The sequence below is a fragment of the Heloderma suspectum genome, chromosome 2 (assembly GCF_057233095.1).
Source record: "Heloderma suspectum isolate Gila_16-S chromosome 2, 16-S_ref, whole genome shotgun sequence".
Classification (NCBI taxonomy): domain Eukaryota; kingdom Metazoa; phylum Chordata; class Lepidosauria; order Squamata; family Helodermatidae; genus Heloderma; species Heloderma suspectum.
Genome location: NC_139459.1, coordinates 281569749 through 281589880, shown reverse-complemented (window position 1 = coordinate 281589880; position 20132 = coordinate 281569749). Strand labels below are relative to the sequence as shown.

At 45.8% G+C, this 20132-nt stretch overlaps 1 protein-coding gene across 3 annotated transcripts in view; it reads left to right on the top strand.

Moving 5' to 3' along the window:
- Positions 1-19015, top strand: part of HYAL3 (hyaluronidase 3) — a 32672-nt gene extending 13657 nt beyond the window's left edge. For 2 of the 3 annotated variants that reach the window (XM_084839625.1, XM_084839623.1), the window contains exons 2-4: positions 11431-12417; positions 13721-13810; positions 15143-19015. In XM_084839625.1, coding sequence (XP_084695751.1) covers positions 11494-12417; positions 13721-13810; positions 15143-15613 — 1485 coding nt within the window. In that variant the 5' untranslated portion in view covers positions 11431-11493 and the 3' untranslated portion in view covers positions 15614-19015. Of the gene's footprint in view, positions 1-9729; positions 9800-11430; positions 12418-13720; positions 13811-15142 lie in introns of those variants that run through there. The other variant, XM_084839626.1, reaches the window with a different exon arrangement.
- Positions 19016-20132: the final 1117 nt, after the last annotated feature.

Genomic DNA, 20132 nt, shown 5'->3' with positions numbered 1-20132 from the left:
TACGTTGTCAAATGACATCTACATGTGTAGAGTTCTTTTGGTGCATGTGTAGCAAATGCTTTCCTTTCTGAATTGTATATTGTATGCCAGCCTTCCCCAGCCTGATGCCCTCTAGGTGTGTTGGACTACAACTCCCAGCATGCACCAGCTAGCCCTTCTGGAGGGCACCAGGTTGGGGAAGGCTCTTGTATGTTGTACACAGGGGTTTCCATTAATTGAAAATAATCACACCGTTGCCTCTTCCAATCTCATACCAGAAACCGCACAAAGGGCGCTGCAGATGCAAACCCACCAGCGTGTGTACTGGCATCTATGAAGTCCAACACATTTAGCATAAAGCATTTGTTTTTCATTGAAGCATACGTATGTGAATAAGTTGCGGTCCACTGACTCTAGATTGTTTCCAACATAACACTTCATACTCCACTAGTGGTTTGTCCCTTAAGAACATCAGAAGAGCCCCGCTTGATCAGACCAAGGGTCCATCTAGTCCAGCATCCTGTTCACCCAGTGGCCAACCAGCTGCCCATGGAAAACCCGCAAGCAGGACATGGGCACAACAGCACCCTCCTTGTTACAGCACCCTTGTTGTTAAATGGAGGAGCCCATAGATATGGCTGCCTTCTTCAGACCCTGCAAGTCACACATATTTTCAACGATATGAGGGTCACCTTGGGCTGCTTCCTTCTAAGCCATATGCAGAGTGCTCTTCTAAGCGGGAGGGCATTTTCTTAAAAAATCATGTTTGGACCCCTCTCCTTTTTGTAGGGCAGCCTTGGTGCCCTCCAGATGTTTTGGACCACAACTTGCAGCATTCCTGACCACCGGCCACACTGGCTGGGGCTGATGGGAGTTGGAGTCTGAAACATCTGGAGGGCACCAGGTTGGGGGAGTGAATGTTCCTGTTCCATGCGTGTGCTGCAGAGCTTGGAATCTACCCCTTCCCTGCTGCCTGCCTGCCTTGGACATCAATGGCTCTGGAGGAGGCGCCCCAGGACAAGAAGGCAGCAAGCAGCCACTCCAGTGAGTGGGAAAGGCCTAGGCTGTGTCTGGGATTAACTGTGCTTTTCCAAAGGCCACCGGCCACCTCCGCACCCCTTAGTAGAGGATGGCCATGTGGTGGTGTGGTGTGAATAAGCTCATGTTCACATAGCGCATTTGCCCAGCCCGCGTTGTATCAGGCAGTCCAGGGGCAGGACGGGGTGTTCCTGGGCAGCTGATGGAAGCAATTGCAAAGCAGAGGCTGTAAGCATGTAGGAAGCCGTGGGCTTGCTCCAACATAGCCCCACCAATTCATGGATTAAACAACCTATGGGCTGATGTTACACATGAACCAGGTCAATATAACATTATAATGAGATGAGTGGGGAACTGTGGAGTTTAGAAGTGGGAGAAGTGTAAAGTACTGTGACTTCTTAATCCTATTAAAGAGGCCTAACAGGCTGTATTTGGAACACTTCTGTTGCAGAGTTAATTACTGTGAACCGCCCAGAGAGCTTTGGCTATTGGGCAGTCTAGAAATGTAATAATTAATTGTGCCATCTTTAAGATTAATCTGGAGCTGTATTTTTGTTTTGTTGGTGGCAGCTGCTTCTAAACTATTTTTATATGATATATGTGTTGTGATTATGTTTTTAGGGGGTTAAAGCCAATGTTAGTCCTATTTAGAGTAAACCCACTGAAATGAATGGGACTTAAGTTAGCTATGGCTTACTTAAGCCCCATTCATTTCAGTGGGTCTACTCTAAGTAAGACAAACATTGGATTTAGCCCAGAATATTTTTGCATTGGGTTTTTTTTTTAATGCAAGCGGCTCTGAAATAGAATGGGATATAAATCCTTGTCATCAGCAATAATATTAATACTGCAGTACAAATGCAACCATTACTCCTAAACATGGCACACTCTAGTGCAGCCTTCCCCAACCTGGTGCCCTCCAGATGTTTTGGACTTCAACTCCCAACGGCCCCAGCCAGCATGGCCAATAGGAATGCTGGGAGTTTTAGCCCATAACTTCTGGAGGGCATCAGTTTGGGGAAGGCTGCGTTAGTGTATGAAAGTGATCTAACCACAGAAACAGCTCTGCTGGATTTTTTTCTGACTTGCATCCTCGGCCAGCCAGGAGGGCATAATTCCAGCCAATTGACAACCCTCACGGTTTGCCTTGGCCTGATCACTACTTTTTGCACTAGAAATCACCTACGCCATGTGTATTATGTTTTTTGTTTCTCATCCTTCACTTCCCATCTTAGTTGATTTAAGTGACATGGAGCAATGGGGAAGGGCGGGCTCAGTGGTAGAGCCCCTGCTTTGCATGCCAAAGGGCCCAGCTTCCCGCATCTCCTGGCAGAGCTGGAAAAACTCCTGTCTGAAACTATGGAGAGCCACTGCTAGCCCAGTGTAGATAATACTAGGCTAGATGGACCAACTCCGTACAAGTCAGCTCCCCATATACCTCATGGGAAGGGATGCCTTTGATTGCCTGGCAGGATGAAGCTTTGCTTGTTGACCTCGGTGCAGGGCCTGTTCACGTCACCAGTTCAGTGCCTCACGGCCGTCATTCTCTTGTACACATGCATCATGATGTGTCTATTTCAGCACCTCTCATGGCCTAGCCAAAATGTGGGTGGTTTATCTGAGCTCAGTCCAGTTTGTGTGTGTGGTGATTTGGTTATGTGAGACTTCAGCACAGGTTGAAATAGAAACGTGGGCAAGGGCAATCATGCTGGCACATGGATATAGATTCCCAGAGATATCCTTTCTCTTTTGATGCCTTCTGACAATTCCGTTTTGATGTACTCTGAGATAGCATCACCTCTTTCACAGTGATGCAGCTGGAAAAAATGTATATCTTTGGCACTGTGTGCAGACGATGAGCGGGAGGAGACTCCTCTGGCATGGGCATCACAACACACTACTAGCATTTTAGAAAAGTCACTCCAAGGCACCAAAACGTTTTAATTGGCCCATGTACCCACACCCTCTATCACTTGCTCTTCCTCCTTCTCCCACTCCTGCCGTCCATGGTGAACTTGAAGAAGTGTAGCCCAATCGAGTTCTACCTACTTCTACAAAAAACCTGAAGGTTTCAATTTAAAGTTGTCTAAAAATCATGAGAGTGAATTAAAAAAAAAAAGCATCCCCCTCCCCCTCTTCCTTTTAGCTTAATATAAGTCAGTAAAACACAATTCGGTCAGACATAAGGGTTGATCGGGAATCCTTCCTCCTGGGACTAGAAAGAAACAGTTTTCCAGCCCTGCTTCACTGCTGCAGTCCTACGCACACTTACCTGGCAGTCCCTCCCATTAAACTCAATGGGACTTCTTTCCAAGTAAGATTACACTGTAAGTGGCTGACCCAAGGCAGCTGTATAGGTAGAGGTTTGTCAGGCTCCAGCCCAGTCTAGTTAGTCACTAGTCCCATCATAATATTGCTGCCCCGGGAAGGATAGAATGCAATATGTGACCTTGTGCAGCTTTTCCCAACAGGTTGTCCTGCAGATATTTTGGGCCAGAACTCCCAGGATTCCTGGCCATGCTGACTGGAGCCAATGGGAGCTAATGCCCAAAACAACTCAAGGACACCAGGTTGGGGGAGGCTGATCTAGAGTTATCCAGTTTGGATGTAGCCATACACCTTGGCTTCTCAAATCCACCCTTCTCCCTCAGATGTCCCATGGAATGATGGGGCATCTTGCAAGCTTGTGGATCCGTGCCATTTTTAAGGAAGCCCAAGGGTTGCCTACTCAAATATCATTCCTATATAGTACTGTTTGCAAGTCCATTGTTGTAGTAACTTATTCCACTTTCCGGTGTGCATGAAACTGCTGTACAGCCTTCTGTTGAGAGGAAGGGAGGAAAAATGAGCCCTCTTGCCAGCTGTCTCTGCTCTTATAACCTCATGGTGATGGGAAGTGGAATGTTTTCCTATATGTGAATTAGCAAGGTCCTGTTTTGCAAATTGAAATGTCGAGAGTATTGTCACGTTGACTTGACTGAACAGAGTCCATTTGGCTTCAACCTTTCCTAGCCAACTGTCCAATTTAAAATGCCTCTAGAGACAGATTTCCAGGTCATGGGAGCATAATGCAGTTTCTTGTTACTGGGCTCATTGAGTGCATTGTGGTAAATAGAGTAGGGGCACTGGTTTCTTGAGAAAGCATTTGCTATGATGCTGAATGACACCACAGCAGTCCACTGGAAACAAAATGATAGACCCAACTAGCAACTTCATTAAAAATTATTATATTTTCTAGCAGGAGAAGAAAACATTTTTCACTTTTTCTCTCACCCAATGAAATATTTTCTAAGTTGATTAACCATCTGCATTCTAACTGATTAATCAGTTAATGAAACCTATATGTATTGATGTTTTACCCAAACCTGAATGAAAGTGCCTTTCTGAGGCACTGAATGAAATGTGAGAGACCTTACACTTTGATAACTAAAACATACTACCTATTTTATAGGGAAATACTGCATTTTCTTTTTCTTTCCCTATTATAATGATTCACCGGTGCCAAAGGAACAAGGGTAGATAGAGAATTAACAAATGTACCCTTAACCCTCTGCCTCACTACTTAATATTGGCTCCCACTGATTAATCAGCTAAAGCTCTAGTTGATTAATCTGCTGATTACAGCTGCAATCGAATGAACCTGTGGGTTCATCCCATTGAACGTGGTGGGATTTGCTTTAGAGTAAATCCCACCAAGAGAGTACAGGATTGCACAACACAGCTTGCAGTTCTATTCCTTTCTGATGGAAAGCTAGCTATGAACTATGACTGGCGCTTTTCAAACTTACTGACCGAGGTGCTTCCATGCCATAGATCACAGAAACAGCAGCTCTCCTTAAAAGCTGGTTCTTCATAGAAAGGTAAGAGACTGCTAACAAGTGACTTCATTAGCTCCAAACCTGGTTCAGGTTTTTGGTGGTTGTAATGTACAAATGAGGCCAAACATTTGGGTTGCCTCCATGATCATGTTAATGTATGACTGTTGCTCTGAGCTCTTAGTACTTAATAAATTTTGGCTGTTCTAAGCCCATTTGTTAGTGTGAGGCACCTGCTTTTTGTATGGTTGATCAGAAGAACTGGGCAGCATGCTGTGTTTAAAATTAACCTCACACTAATTGGAGATAAGGGGGTATTTAAAGGCAATTAACCTAGGGCTCCACATGTTCCAGAGTGTTTTCTTTCTGGGATTGGCTTGCTTGCATTTCTGGTGCTACCTTGCAGGCTGATGAGGGCTATGAACCAGGCACTGCCTACTGCAGGACTGGGTCATTGTGAAGCAGTGGGAGTCCGGATGGCGTCACCTGAGCCAGGGGTTGGAAGGTGGCTGCAAGATGAGGATGAGTTTCATCTGACTCCTGATCACCTCCCTCATGAAGAGCAATGCCGGCTTCTTCTGCTAGGCTGCCACAGACCTCATTGCAGGGTTGGCCATCCAGGTTACGTTTGAACCTGAAGCCTGGAAACTTATTATTTTAATAAATGATGACATATTATTTTAACTTACTATTTTTAATGCCAGAGGTTAGCTTTGAAAAATAAAGAATAGAAAAGAGTGTGGCCCCAAGCATGTGCAGAGTGTTGTTCTCCCATTACTGAGTAACCAAGTCCAACATCCATATACCTCTGTGATTAAACTGCTTTCAGGGCAACGGAAATGTATTTTAGGCAGGATTAGACTGCAGCATCTCTTAGTTTAGGTATTAGCATTTATCATGAAGCAGAGTTCAATTCCTGGTTGTCAAGGCCCATATAAAAACATGTGGGGCTGTTTCAACCAGATACACACACACACACACACCCCTGCAAGATAACAAGCACTAGTTTTTATGTCTGTCCACTTGTGGGCATAGGAAACTTCACTTTGTGGGTAGATTTGCAAAGATCTTTGCTTCAGGGAGGGATGCCCTATATACCATAGCAAAATGATTTTCTTTAGTGCAAAGCTCTCAATTGCCTCACACCAAACACAGGTAAAGGGAAAAGATGAGGGGGGAGACAAACAACCAGTGGTTCAACACTGTGTTAGCACGTCGTGCAGAACCAGTCTTTGTTAGAGTAACACAAGGATGAAGAACAGGGTGTTAGAGAGAGCCTACGAGAAAGGATGTATTGCCATATCTGTTCCACTGACAGGAAATGTTGTAATACAGACAGAAAGGCAGCGGTTGAGGTTTTCCATGCTTTTTGAGGGAACTGTATGCTAATTAGAGCTGCTGTTGGAAAATCTCAGTGGGACAATGAATTATCCAGTCTGGCAATAAAACTTAGACTTGAATCCTGACACTCTGTTGGGTGGGTGGGTGGGTGGGGGGGATAGATATTTGTGCATGGGGGATATTGATGTTGACCTGTTGGCTTCAGGTTGGGCTTATGGTTCTGATCCTGAACCATTTTGAATCAGTTGGACAGGCTGGATCAGAGGAGATGCCCTACTCACTAGCTTGCCTCCATTCTCGCCCACCCAAACTCTGGGAGATGTCAAAAGCCCTGTTCAGAGTTTGTTGCCAGTTGGTAGTAAAGCTGGAGAAAGAGCTTGTTAGCCTTGATTTTCCTTCAAGCTGCAATGCTGGAGTAGAAAATGAAGCCAAGGGGAATTGACACAGATTCTTGCCAAGAAAACCCTATGGAACGTATCACAAGGCTAAAAGATATGACGCCAGAAGATGAGCCCCTCAGGTCGGAAGGTGTCCAATATACTAATGGGAAAGAGCAGAGGGAATTTCCAAGTAGCACCAGAAAGAGTGAAGCGGCTGGGCCAAAGCCGAAAGGACACTCAGCTGTGGATGTGTCTGGTGGTGAAAATAAAGTCTGATGCTGTAAAGAACAATATTGTTTAGGAACCTGGAATGTCAGATCAATGAATCAAGGTAAGCTGGAGGTGGTCAGACATGAGATGGCAAGACTGAACATCAACACCTTGGGAATCAGCGAACTAAAATGGACAGGCATGGGCAAATTTAATTCAGGTGACCATCATATCTACTACTGTGGGCAAGAATCCCTTAGAAGAAATGGAGTAGCATTCATAGTCAACAAAAGGGTGGGAAAAGCAGTATTGGGGTACAATCTCAAAAATGATAGAATGATCTCAGTACGAATCCAAGGCAAACCATTCAACATCACAGTAATTCAAGTCTATGCCCCAACCACTGATGCTGAAGAAGCTGAGGTTGATCGGTTCTATGAAGACCTACAACACCTTCTAGAGCTAACATCAAAAAAAATGTCCTCTTCATCATAGGGGATTGGAATGCTAAAGTAGGAAGTCAAGAAATAAACACGATAACAGGCAAGCATGGCCTTGGTGTACAAAATGAAGCAGGACAAAGGCTAATAGAGTTTTACCAAGAGAACACGCTGATTATAGCAAACACTCTTTTCCAACAGCACAAGAGACAACTCTACACATGGACATCACCAGATGGTCAATATCAAAATCAGATTGATTATGTCCTTTGCAGCCAAAGATGGAGAAGCTCTGTACAGTCAGTAAAAACAAGACCTGGAGCTGACTGTGGCTCAGATCATGAACTTCTTATTGCAAAATTTCTCCTTGAATTGAAGAACGTAGGGCAAATCACTAAACCATTCAGGTATGACCTCAATCATATCCCTTATGAATATACAGTGGAGGTGAGGAATAGATTTCAGGGATTAGACCTGATAGAGTGCCTGAGGAACTATGGACGGAGGCCCATAACACTGATCAGGAGGCAGCAACGAAATCCATCCCAAAGAAAAAGAAATGCAAGAAAGCAAAATGGCTGTCTGATGAGGCTTTACAAGTAGCTGAGGAAAGAAGGGAAGCAAAAAGGAAGGGAAAAAGGGGAAGATATAGCCAACTGAATGCAGAGTTCCAGAGAACAGCAAGGAGAGACAAGAAGGCCTTCTTAAATGAACAATGCAAAGAAATCAAGGAAAACAACAGAATGGGAAAGACTAGAGATCTCTTCAAGAAAATCGGACATATCAAGGGAACGTTTTGTGCAAAGATGGGCATGATAAAGGACAAAGAAGGCAGGGACCTAACAGAAGCAGATGAGATTAAGAAGAGGTGGAAAGAATACACAGAAGAACTATACAGGAAAGATCTGAATGTCCCTGATAGCCATGATAGTGCGGTCACTGAACTTGAGCTGGACATCCTCGAGAGTGAAGTCAAGTGGGCCTTAGGAAGCATTACTAACAACAAAACTAGCGGAGATGACAGTATTCCAGCTGAGCTATTTAAAATCCTAACAGATGATGCTGTTAAAGTGCTGCACTCAATATGCCAACACATTTGGAACACTCAACAGTGGCCACAAGACTGGAAAAGGTCAGTTTACATTCCAATTCCAAAGAAGGGCAATGCCAAAGAGTGTTCAGACTACCGCACAATTGTGCTCATTTCACATGCCAGCAAGGTGATGCTCAAAATCCTACAAGCTAGGCTTCAGCAGCATGTGAACTGAGAACTACCAGAAGTACAAGCAGGGTTTCGAAGAGGCAGAGGAACTAGAGATCAAATTGCCAACATTCGCTGAGTAATGGAGAAAGCAAGAGAATTCCAGAAAAATGTCTTTTTCTGCTTCATTGACTACGCTAAAGCCTTTGATTGTGTGGATCAGAACAAACTGTGGCAAATTCTGAAAGAGATGGGAGTACCAGACCACCTTACCTGTCTCCTGAGAAACCTGTATGAGGGTCAAGAAGCAACAGTTAGAACCGGACTTGGAACAACCGATTGGTTCAAAATTGGGAAAGGAGTACGACAAGGCTGCATATTGTCACCCTGCTTATTTAACTTATATGCAGAGTACATCATGAGAAATCCGGGTTGGATGAATCACAGGTCGGAATTAAGATTGCCGGGAGAATTATCAACAACTTCAGATACGCAGACAATACCATTCTAATGGCAGAAAGCAAAGAGGATCTGAAGAGTCTCTTGTTGAGGGTGAAAGTGGAGAGTGCAAAAGCTGCTTTGAAACTCAACATTACAAAAACGAAGATCATGGCATCTGGCCCCATCACTTCCTGGCATATAGAAGGGGAAGAAATGGAAGCAGTGACAGATTTTACTTTCTTGGGCTCCAAGATCACTGCAGACGGTGACTGTAGCCATGAAATTAAAAGACGCTTGCTCCTTGGGAGGAAAGCTATGGCAAACCTAGACAGTATAGTAAGAAGCAGAGACATCACCTTGCCGACAAAGGTTGGTATAATCAAAGCTATGGTTTTCCCAGTAGTAATGTATGGCTGTGAGAGCTGGACTATAAGGAAGGCTGAGCGCCGAAGAATTGATGCACTGTGGTGCTGGAGAAGACTCTTACGAGTCCCCTGGACTGCAAGGAGGTCAAATCAGTCAATCCTAAAGGAAATCAACCCTGACTGCTCATTGGAAGGACAGAAGCTCAAATGTTTTGGCCACCTAATGCGAAGAGAAAACTCCCTGGAAAAGACCCTGATGCTGGGAAAGATTGAAGGCAAAAGGAGAAGTGGACGGCAGAGGATGAGATGGCTAGATAGCATCACCGATGCAATGAATATGGACTTGAGCACACTCGGGGAGAGAGCGGAGGACAGGAAGGCCTAGTGTGCTATGGTCCATGGGGTCACGAAGAGTCGGACACGACTTAACAACTGAACAACAAACAAATCCAAACCAACAAGTGGAAGGAGCCCAGTCTGGGTTTTGGGCTTCTCCATTGTGGAAAAATACCTGCCAGCCATAGAGCCATCTCTTCCAGTATCCCTGTGTAATTCAAACAGCTTCTGCTCACAAATGAGGCAACTTTAGGTATGTTGACACATCAACCGGTGCAACCAGGTTTCCCCCAGACAGCTTCCTACTTCTTGAGGTTCAGTCCACCACCTCCTCCCTCACAAATTTTGTCCATGAGTTTATTTCCCTGACAGCATATTTGCCCAAGACATCTACCCCAGGATAACTGCCTCGGTGTGCTTAGAAGGGGTGGGAACCCTTTTTCTGTGGAGGGCCATAATCTGTCAGGAGCCACATGCCTGTGGTGGGCAAGGCCAGAGCCAGCAGTGAGTGGTGGCACAGTCATAAGTGGGCAGGGCCACACCTTTTCTCTCAGTTTCTGACACCCCTTCTCTGTCACCCAAGGCTGTCAGACATGACATAACATGCTTACGTTACAGCAAGATATATTTCACTCAGACAATGGAACCAACTGCCTAGGGAGGTGGTGGGTTCTCCGTCACTGGAGTTATTCAAGCAGAGACCAGACAGCCATCTCTCAGAGATGCTTTAAACTGGATTCCTGCGCTGAGCAGGGGGTTGGAGTTGATGGCCTAATGGCTCCTATAATCTTCTCCCTCCCCACTCCTGTTCCTCTCCATCCAATGGGCCGCAGGAGGAGGGACAGATTGTTCTTGCCAGAGGTCTGAACTGACCACTTGTAGAGGGCTTTGGCAGTTGGGCTGAGTGCTGCAAGTTGTTTACCCATATACTAAAGTAATTTTGAATCCACGCTTAGTGGAGATCCCCAGGTTAAAGATACATCTTGGGAACTATTATTGGGCTGTGTGATGAGTGTTAGTTTAGTGTCGTTGAATGAATGAACTGATTAATGACATGTTATATTCCACCTATCTTCAAGGAGCTCACATGGTTTTCTCCCCCCCCCCAATTTATCCCCATGGCAACCATGTGAGATAAGTTAGGTAGGCTGAGAGACATGGAGAACGTGGACTCAAAATTGCATTGCTTCCCATAGCACATGTCCTAGGTAAGGGGATTTGAACCTGGCCCTTCCCAGTCTTAGTTGTTGATGTTGAACCTCTTTCAACCCAAGGGGCAAATTCCATTTTGGAGTAACTATTGGGGGGAGCTGCATTCCAGGGGTGGTGGAGGGTCTGAAGCCAAAATGGATGGGGACAAAGGGGCACGGGGGTGAAAATACCAGCCTGTTTTAGTTTAAACCTCTCCCTGCCAGTAGCTAAGCCTTAGGAGAGGCATCACGATCTTTTAGAATGAGGTAAGAACTGCACAAAAGCTGGGAAACCACAAAACGACCACCGCTTAGGACAGTGGAGGCTGGTTGCTCCAATGTCAGTGGGGCAATGAATCCCCTCCGGGTTTCAGTCAGAACTCTAAAGGAGCTATCCTGCACCTTTGACAGCCCCTTTAGAGTTCTGACTGAAACCCAGAGTGGATTCACCACCCACTGACATCGGAGCCACCAGCCTCCACTGGCTTAGGGCCAAGGGTGGGGCCAAGAAAAGCGGGTGGGGCCATCTGAAGAACCCCAGAGGGCTAGACTAGGACCCAGGAAAGCCGGATTTGGCCTCAAGGCTGCATTCCTGCGCTACACTATGCTGGCCCTCTGTAGCTGTTGGCAGTTTGTGAATGGCAGGATCGGGAGAAGATCATACTCAGTCTCCCCTTTCCTTTCTTGCTGCCAGGGCATGCATTTGTAAACAAAGCCAGAGGGGCCCCAGAAGAGACATTGGCTTATTACATTCACCATGATCCTGGACTCCAGAGCCATCTGGGTTTGCATTGCCTGCTGCCTTGGGGCCACCCAACCCCTGAGAGGGCCTAGCTGGGAGCAGACAACGGCCAGCTCCATTGTCGACCAGGAGCCATTTGTTGTGGTGTGGAACATGCCCACAGCCAGGTGTCAGGAGCGTTTTGGGATCCCTCTACCTCTTGGGGTCTACGGCATTGTGGAGAACAAAGGCAACGTGTTTCTTGGCCAGAACATGACTATTTTTTACAAAAACAAGTTTGGGCTATATCCCTACATCTCCCCAGAGGGTGAATGGCATAATGCAGGAATACCCCAGAAGGTTGACCTGAAGGAACACCTACAGAGGGCCTCGAAAGAAATCGCAGAACTTTTGAACCACGACTTCCGAGGTCTGGCAGTGGTTGATTGGGAGGAGTGGCGCCCTCTCTGGAGACGGAACTGGGGGCCCAAGGAGGTGTACAGGAAGGCCTCTGAACAATGGGTGCAGGAACGATTTGCTGGTCTGTCCCCCGAGGAACAATCTCTCTTGGCTGAGGTAGAGTTTGAACAGGCAGCTCGGGCGCTTATGGAGAGAACGCTGTATATGGGGACAGAAATGAGGCTGCAGGGGTCCTGGGGCTTCTACCGATTTCCTGATTGCTTCAATGACAACTGGGAGAAAGAAGAAAACTACACTGGGCATTGCAACCCAATGGAGGTCCAGTGGAATGATCAGCTCATGTGGCTCTGGAAGGTTTCCTCAGCTCTCTACCCTAGCATCTACCTCCCACCAAAGCTGCCATCACCTTACCGCCAGCGTTATGTTCACCACCGCCTCAGGGAGGCATTCCGTGTGGCGCAGTTTGGCCTGAAGCAGCCCCTTCCTGTGATAGCATACTCCAGAGTCTCCTACAGACATTCCTCAAGGTACCTAAGTGAGGTAAGAAGTGAGAGATGCTGAGAGAAGGGGCTAGCAGCATGCCACAGGTTCTTCTATGCAGCAGGTGAATAAAGGTTACATCTGCTACTTGGCTGGAAACTGTCTTCTGCAGGGAATATTAGCTTCTGCTGTACTTTATTTATTTATTATCCTGTCCTTCCTCTATGGAACTCAGAATGGCATACAGAGTTTTCTCACTTTATTCTCGCAACAGCCCTGTGAGGTAGACTAGGCTGAGGGAAAATTATTGGCTATTCAGCGAATCTAATGGCTTGGAGTGGGTTTGAATCCAGGTCTTCCAAGTCCAATTTTGCATTTGCACCATTACAAATAATAAAAATGCAGTTGCAGGAACTTACTAATTACAATCCATTCTTGAAAGGTGCAGCAAGCTGTGAGTGAACAGGAAGCAACTAATTACCCACTTTTATAGAAAAGGGCTACAGGAAGCTTTTAATTTAGGGAGAAGTGGGACCTTTGTTGAATGGGACAAGATGAGTAATCATATAGTAGGATCCTGCCCCTGGGGATGGGCATTGCCAGATTTTTATGGGAAATATAGTGCTATAGTAAGTAAAACATGGAACCCTGGGTTTAATTCCATGGTCTGCTGATTTCAGAAAAGCAATCTCAGCAGTGCTAAAGGGTCCTAGTAAGGAAGCAGCTTCAGAGAGGCTGGTCCAGTGTGGTGGTGATGGATGGGGACAGGCCAAATAAGCATCCTTCATATTCCAGAGAAGGCTACCTGAGACCACTAGTTTTTCAGACACTTAAATGCAGCACTGTAGAAGCATCTTTGCCTGGAGTACAGACGTTATCTGTCTCTGTCTCACAATGTCTCTGGCCATACAAGTCTGTCAGACTCTTGAAGCACTGCAAAAGCCTTTAACCCAGGGGTGGGCATCTTCCAGGGGTCAGGGGGGCTGCACTCCTGTCCCCACTGCCAAATTTGCCACCGAAATTCATTGGCACAGTGCAGTGGCAAAAAACCCACGCCATTTTGCCACTCTACCACTACTGAAATTCGACCTGGGAGTAAGAAATTCGACCTGGGAGCTGCAAAAAAGGGGGGGGGGACATGTTGCCCACCCTTTCTTTAACACTTGTTTGGCCAGAGAACTTACTGGGACAGAAAAACTGAACACATATACCATGGGCAATGATGGTTCTGTCACGCATTTACCTTCAAATCTTTGAAAATGGATCCCTTGTACCTAGCCAGAAAACCAGCCTAACGCAGGCTAAATATCACACAAAGGATCATTTGTACAATAAGCTTCTCTTATTTCTTTTCTTCATTCAGGCTGACTTGGTATATACAATTGGAGAGAGTGCAGCACTTGGAGCTGCTGGGGTTGTGCTCTGGGGTGACCACTCCTATTCCCATTCACCCGTAAGTGTCTCTGTCTTGTTTCTTGTGCTCCCTAGGGTGAGGGTGAGCCTCTGGCTGAAAACAGACATGCCCTTTCCCATAACATTGGTATCCCCAGCAGCTATGAGGCAGTGTTCCTCCTCCACCCCGCCCCACAGTTTTGGTTAGATCTCGTGGCAGGATAATTTGTTTACCGCTAAAGTTCTTGTTGCCCAGACTAATTACTCTGTTTGCCTGGCCTTGTGGCTGGCTCTTCCTTCTAGGAATTCCAGGCAGATGGTCCAGTCCCAAGAATGTTTCAGGGCACAATCCTATGCATGTTTAGGCAGAAAAAAGGCCTGCAACTCCTGCATGGCTGGCTGAGGCATGCTGGGGCATGCTGGGGCATGCTGGGAGTTGTAGAGCTTCTATCTGTCTAAGCATGCATAGGATTGTGCCCTTAGTTTAGAAAAAGAAGACAAATAAGGGGAGGGACATGATAGAGGTGTATAAAATGATACGTGGTGTGGAGAAAGTGGCACGGGGCACGATTTCCTCCCTCTCTTATAATACTAGAACCTAGCTTCACCCAATGGAGCTGAATGGTGGGGGACTGAGGACAGAGAAAAGGAAGGACTTCTTCACATAGCGCATAGTTAAACTATGGAACTCGCTACCACAGGATGTAGCAATGGCCAGCCATTTGGATGGCTTTAAAAGGCAGATTCATGCAGTACAAGGCTATCCCTGGCTACAAGTCATAATGCAAAGCCATTCTCTTCAGTACCAGAGCATTATGCCCAGTGGTGCAGCTCAGTCATTTGAGATCTATTGGTCTTATGCGGAGACGTTTAGACACCCTTGTGTATTACTTCAGTTGTCAAGCACACAACTAACATATCTCTTCCCTCCACAAACTGCCATTCCATGTGTTACAACTGCTTCCACATTCCCGATACGTTAGAATGTTTACCAACCCAGATGATGATATTCTGAGCATTTTAAAATTTTGTGTTTTATGCTTGGTTAAATCATAGCACCATCCCGACAACAGCAATAAAGTGGAATTTGCTTCTGCTACTTTGATTCTCTCATCACCTGCTGTTCTCTGGGTGGGTATTTGGGGGGCCCCTGGGCTGCAGCCCCAAGGTCCAGCTGTAGCTGCACCACTGAGTATATCTGTGTCCAGGTGGTGGGGAGCAAGAGCAGGAGGGTGCTGCTGCCCTCACATCCTGCTTATGGGCTTCCCAGAGGCATCTAGCTGGCCACTGTGGGAGCAGAATTTTGGGTGAGGCAGGCCTTTGTTCTGATCCAGCAGGGCTCTTCTTGCGTTCTTAATGTTCCAAGCTCTCATTCTAGCCTTCCTTCCTTTAGGAGAGCTGCAGGAGCCTTCGCCATTACATCACCAGCACGTTGGGGCCATATGTCATCAATGTAACCACAGCAGCACGCAGATGCAGCCACCAGTTGTGCCACGGGAACGGACGTTGTGTGAGGCGGCAGCCTAATGAGCTGGGAGCCTTTCTTCACCTGAACCCAAAGCTGTGGGAAAGGGAGTCTGTGATGACAGATTTTCTAGACCCAGAAGTGTCAGCATGGGAGCAATTTCAGTGTATCTGCTATCCTGGCTGGACTGGGGTCTGGTGTGAGAGGCCACAGTGGATAGAACCCTTCAAGGGACCACAGCGCAGCCAGGCTTTACAGTATTATGATATCTATGATGCAGCACATGACAACAGGATTGTCATGAAGTCAAACATCTGTCCTCCCTCCATTTATGATGAAAAGACAGAACTCCAGAAACTACTCCCAAAGATCCAGCCCTATAATCAAGGGCAGTCTTGATGGATTTTGTTCTAGAGAGTGAATGTTCCTCAGCTGGGTGACCCTTCCATTTTCTGAATGCAGAGGCAGGTTTCCCGAATGATGTCCAGATGTTGACAAATAGCAGACACACAGACCATACTTTCTCCCCACTGTCTTGTCCACAAACAGTTGAAATAATCATAGTTGTCAGACAATATTCTCAAAGACTTCTCTAGAGATTTGTGTGTCCAAGGAAGAGCCATAGCTCAGTGGTACAGCTATGTTTTTGTATGCAGGAGGTCTCGGGTTTGATTCGTGGCATCTCCAGCTTAAAGGATCAGATAGCAAGTGGAGCCAGAGAGCAGACAAATATTGGGCCAGTCAAAGCAGACAAATATTGAGCTAGATGGACAAATAATCAGACTGGTATAAGGCAGCTTCCTGTGTTCCCCATATTTTATAGTGTTATATAGAGCAGTGGGGTTCTATCGTTAAGGGCCTAAGATATTGTTAGAACTCTATAGTAAAACACATCGGGGAAAATAAAGGGACACTTGGCAACCCTAACAATTTTACAGTTGTGGGACTGAGTGTACCTTACAAGCTTCTGTAACAAAGGTATTCAGAGTTTGTATGTGACATGGCAGAGAGAATGCTAGGAAATGGAAATGTTCCCCAGCATGATCATCATCCATGCTCAGTCTATGCTGCTCAGCACCTGCTTTACATGCAGACGGTCCCAAGTTCAATCCCCAGCATCTCCAGGTAGAGCAGGAAATCCTGGAGAGCTGCTGCTGCCAGTCAGTGTCAACAATACTGAGCTGCATGGACCAAGGGTCTGACTCAGTAAAAGGCAAGCTTCCTTTGTTTCCATGTTCCTCCCGCCCACTTCACACTACAACTTGAAGGTGATGGATACCCAGAATGCTGCTGCACACCTGCTCCATCATAACCATTTCTCTCTCCCTGCCTGCCTAGTACCTGTGAGAAAACAAGTGGGTTGAAAGGCCCCATTCTCAGCACCTCTCCATGCTGGATTCTTTGACTTTTTCCAGGCTATTTTTAGCACACTTAGTTGCACAACTGTTATGCAAGCTTCAGCTTCCTTTCCTCTCACCTGTACCGCTGTTGCAAAGGCATAACATTTTCCCAGCCTAAACTGGTATATTTTGTACCTGATAATTGGCTATTTCCCACTGTTCACAGTGTAGAAGGGAGATGTGCTCATGACACCTACTGGATAGTGCCCATGACACTTGGATAAGAGTGGCACAACACCTTCCTCTCTTGCATCATTTCTAGGGGTGGGAGTGGGGTAGGGATTAAGTCTAACTTAATTTAACATAAAATTCCTTAGAAGTTGAGCCCTGTTTACCAACACTCAACCTGAATGTGGTTGCACCCATGCCTTTAGTAAAGAGGGAGATGTTGAAACACCAACAAGGCCACCATCTTCCCCAACAAGATGTTGCAGTTGACGGGGAGGGCAAGAATCTCCTTGGAAGCGAAAGGGCTCATTTTCTACTGTAACCCTATGGCTGCCTTCCTCAGCCTCTAGATGTGTATACTACAACTCCATCCAGATGTGTAGTATTACAGCTCCCATTAGCCCCAGCTATGCTGGCTGGGGTCAATGGGAGTTGTAGTACAACTCATCTGGAGGGTCATCAGGCTGCCCTATGATGTGATGGAATAACTGCACCACTTTTAACCTTCCCCACAGCTTCTGGGCCATTAACTGCTAAAACAATGGGCAGGGCTGGGGCTGGGAACATGCAGGAGGTCCAAGCTTTAGTTCCCAGCATCTCCAGTTAAAGGGTTCTCAGGTGTCAGGGTTGGGGAAGACCTCTGCCAGGGACCTCGGAGAGCTGCTGCCCATCAGGGTGAAGAATGTCAGGCTGGATGCGCCAATAGCTGACTCCATATAAGGCAGCCCCATGTGTTGCTTCTATGCTGAAGCATGTGTCTGCCTGTGTACTAATCTTCACGATGGTGGGAGACCAGAATGTCCTGAGCTTTGCTATTCCCTGGTTCTAGGGTGGCTCTAGTCTAGCTGCATAATAGCTGGGGCTCATCTCTGCTAGATTTTTGTCTCCTTCAATCAAGCATATACCTCCTTTCCTGGCTCAGCAATGCCAAATATTTCCCATAGGCACCTGGTTGGCCACTGGTTGGCCATAGCTAGGGATGTACAGATTGTGTAAAATCCATTCTGTGTGTGTTTCACGGATTGTCAGGTGCCTTTCGTTCTGTTGTCTGCCAATCCATGGAATTTTATTTTTTGTTTTGTTTCTGAATTTGTGCAAATTGTACATTTGCACAATTTTGCACATGCAGAGACACACAAATCCCCCAAATGCACATTTGCACAATTTTGCACATACAGAAATATACAAATCCCCCCAAATGCGCACTATCATGCTTTAGCCTATGGGAAATAATGCACATTTTTGGCCAGGTTTTTTTTATATTGCATATTTTTCTATGCACAAAATTCAGGAAAATTAGAAAGCCATCTGCAATCTGCTGAATCCACCCAACAGGGGAAAAGCTGATCCCCTGCAGAATCCATGGGTTGGATTCATGAAAATCCAAACTCATTTGGCTCCATTGCGGATTTCTCCAACATCCCTAGCCATAGCTCAGTGCAGACCACATGCTTTGCATTCAAAAGATCCCATGTCCAATTTGTGCCATCGCCAGGTAGGCCTGGAAAAGACTCTTTGGAGAGGAGACCCTGGAGAGTCGCTGCCAGTCAGTGCATATCATCCTGAGCTAGATGGATCAATGGTTTGGCTCAAAATGAGGCCACTTTCTATGTTCCAAATGCTGCACTAGATTGGCCTTTGGTCTGACCCAACACAGCTCTTCTTCTGTTCTTAACACTAGCAAGATCAAAAGAAGAAGAGGAGCCCTGATGGATCAGACCAAGGGTTCACTGAGCCCACTGTCCTTTTTCAAACAATGGCCTGCCAGATTCTTCCCGGAAGCTCACAAGCAGCAGGAACACGTTCCCCACCAGCAGCAGATATTCAAAGGCAGACTACCTCTGAACCTGGTGGGTCCATTAAGCTGTTGTGGCTAATTCTGTACATTCATAAGACTATAGAAGTATGGTAATTAGAACATAAAATCAGATGTCAAACTGCTAAACCATCAGCAGTTGTTCTGACACCAGCCCATACTGACATTGCATCAAGAGAGAAGGGTTTTAACCCTTCCTCTGAAACATAAGGCTGACAGCCTCCTAGTAGTTATACGTAGATGGCACTATAATGGTCCAATAATGCATTTCTTCAGGAGACAAGCCGTAACCTCTCACCTTTCTATCCAGTCCCCAAATAGTTAAAGCACGATGTTCTGGATGATGTTAGAGTAATGGTATGAGAAATTAATGGGCTAAAAATTGATGTAATCTGACTTAAATAAAACAATCTTCAGAACAATTCTTTGTGCTTTCTTAAATTATCAGCATAAAAGTGATGTGTTTTGTCTTCTGCCTTGTCTCTGGTCTGATGCTTTCAATGTGATCCTATGCGTGTCTACTGGGGAATAAGTCCCACTTACTCCTGGGTAAGTGTGTATGGGGTTGTAGCCTTAATATAGGAGTACTGCGGTATTGTTATATGAATTGTACATCTCATTAGCCAAGGTGTCTGGGGCAGGGGGGAATTAAATGTGGAAAATTTCCAACATTTGGATTTTTAAACTGAAATTCTGTCCTTGCCACGTTAAATGTCATCAGAATTCAGCTATGTTTTATTTGGGAGCAAGCCCAACTTAATGGTAATAATAATTAATTTAAAGATCATTTTCTGCTTGATTATGTCTGAAAGACTACAAAGAATGTTTACATGTGGCTGCATGGGCTTATCTGGGTGTTGTAGTGTAGATCATTAACTGGGAGAATGGCTTACTGCCATCCAGAGAGATCAAGGAATTTCTCTGCTCAGGTTGTGTAATTCTGCTAGTTGTACATTGTTCTGCATTCCCATCTATTTATTATTAAATGCTGAATATCAACAAGCAAATCGTCAGTATCAGAGAAATATCAAGGTCAACTGACAAATACACACACAAACATCAAAGAACAGAATGTGAAGGTTTGGTAGATAAAGGGCTTCAAAATGCATGCCTGTGGTTTTTTGGATAGATTTCTTTTGGCACTTGGCCATTTGAAACAAGGGGAAATGTCATCTCAAGCTCACTACTCTGGGGTCTAACTTGTTAACATGTCTACAAAATGATATAAGGACATATATAACATTGACTCTCTGGGAAACAATCTGCATCTTGCTTCATTCAGAGCCAGTGTAGTGTAGTGGTGAGAGTGACGGACTGGGAGCCGGGAGATCCGGGTTCTAGTCCCCACTTGGCCATGGAAGCTCACTGGGTGACTTTGGGCCAGTCACAGACTCTCAGCCCAACCTACCTCACAGGGTTGTTGTTGTGAGGATACAATGGTGAGGAGGAGGATAATGTAAGCCGCCTTGAGTTCCTTGTGAGAGGGAGAAAGGCGGGGTATAAATGCAATAAATAAATAAATAAATTTCTGATT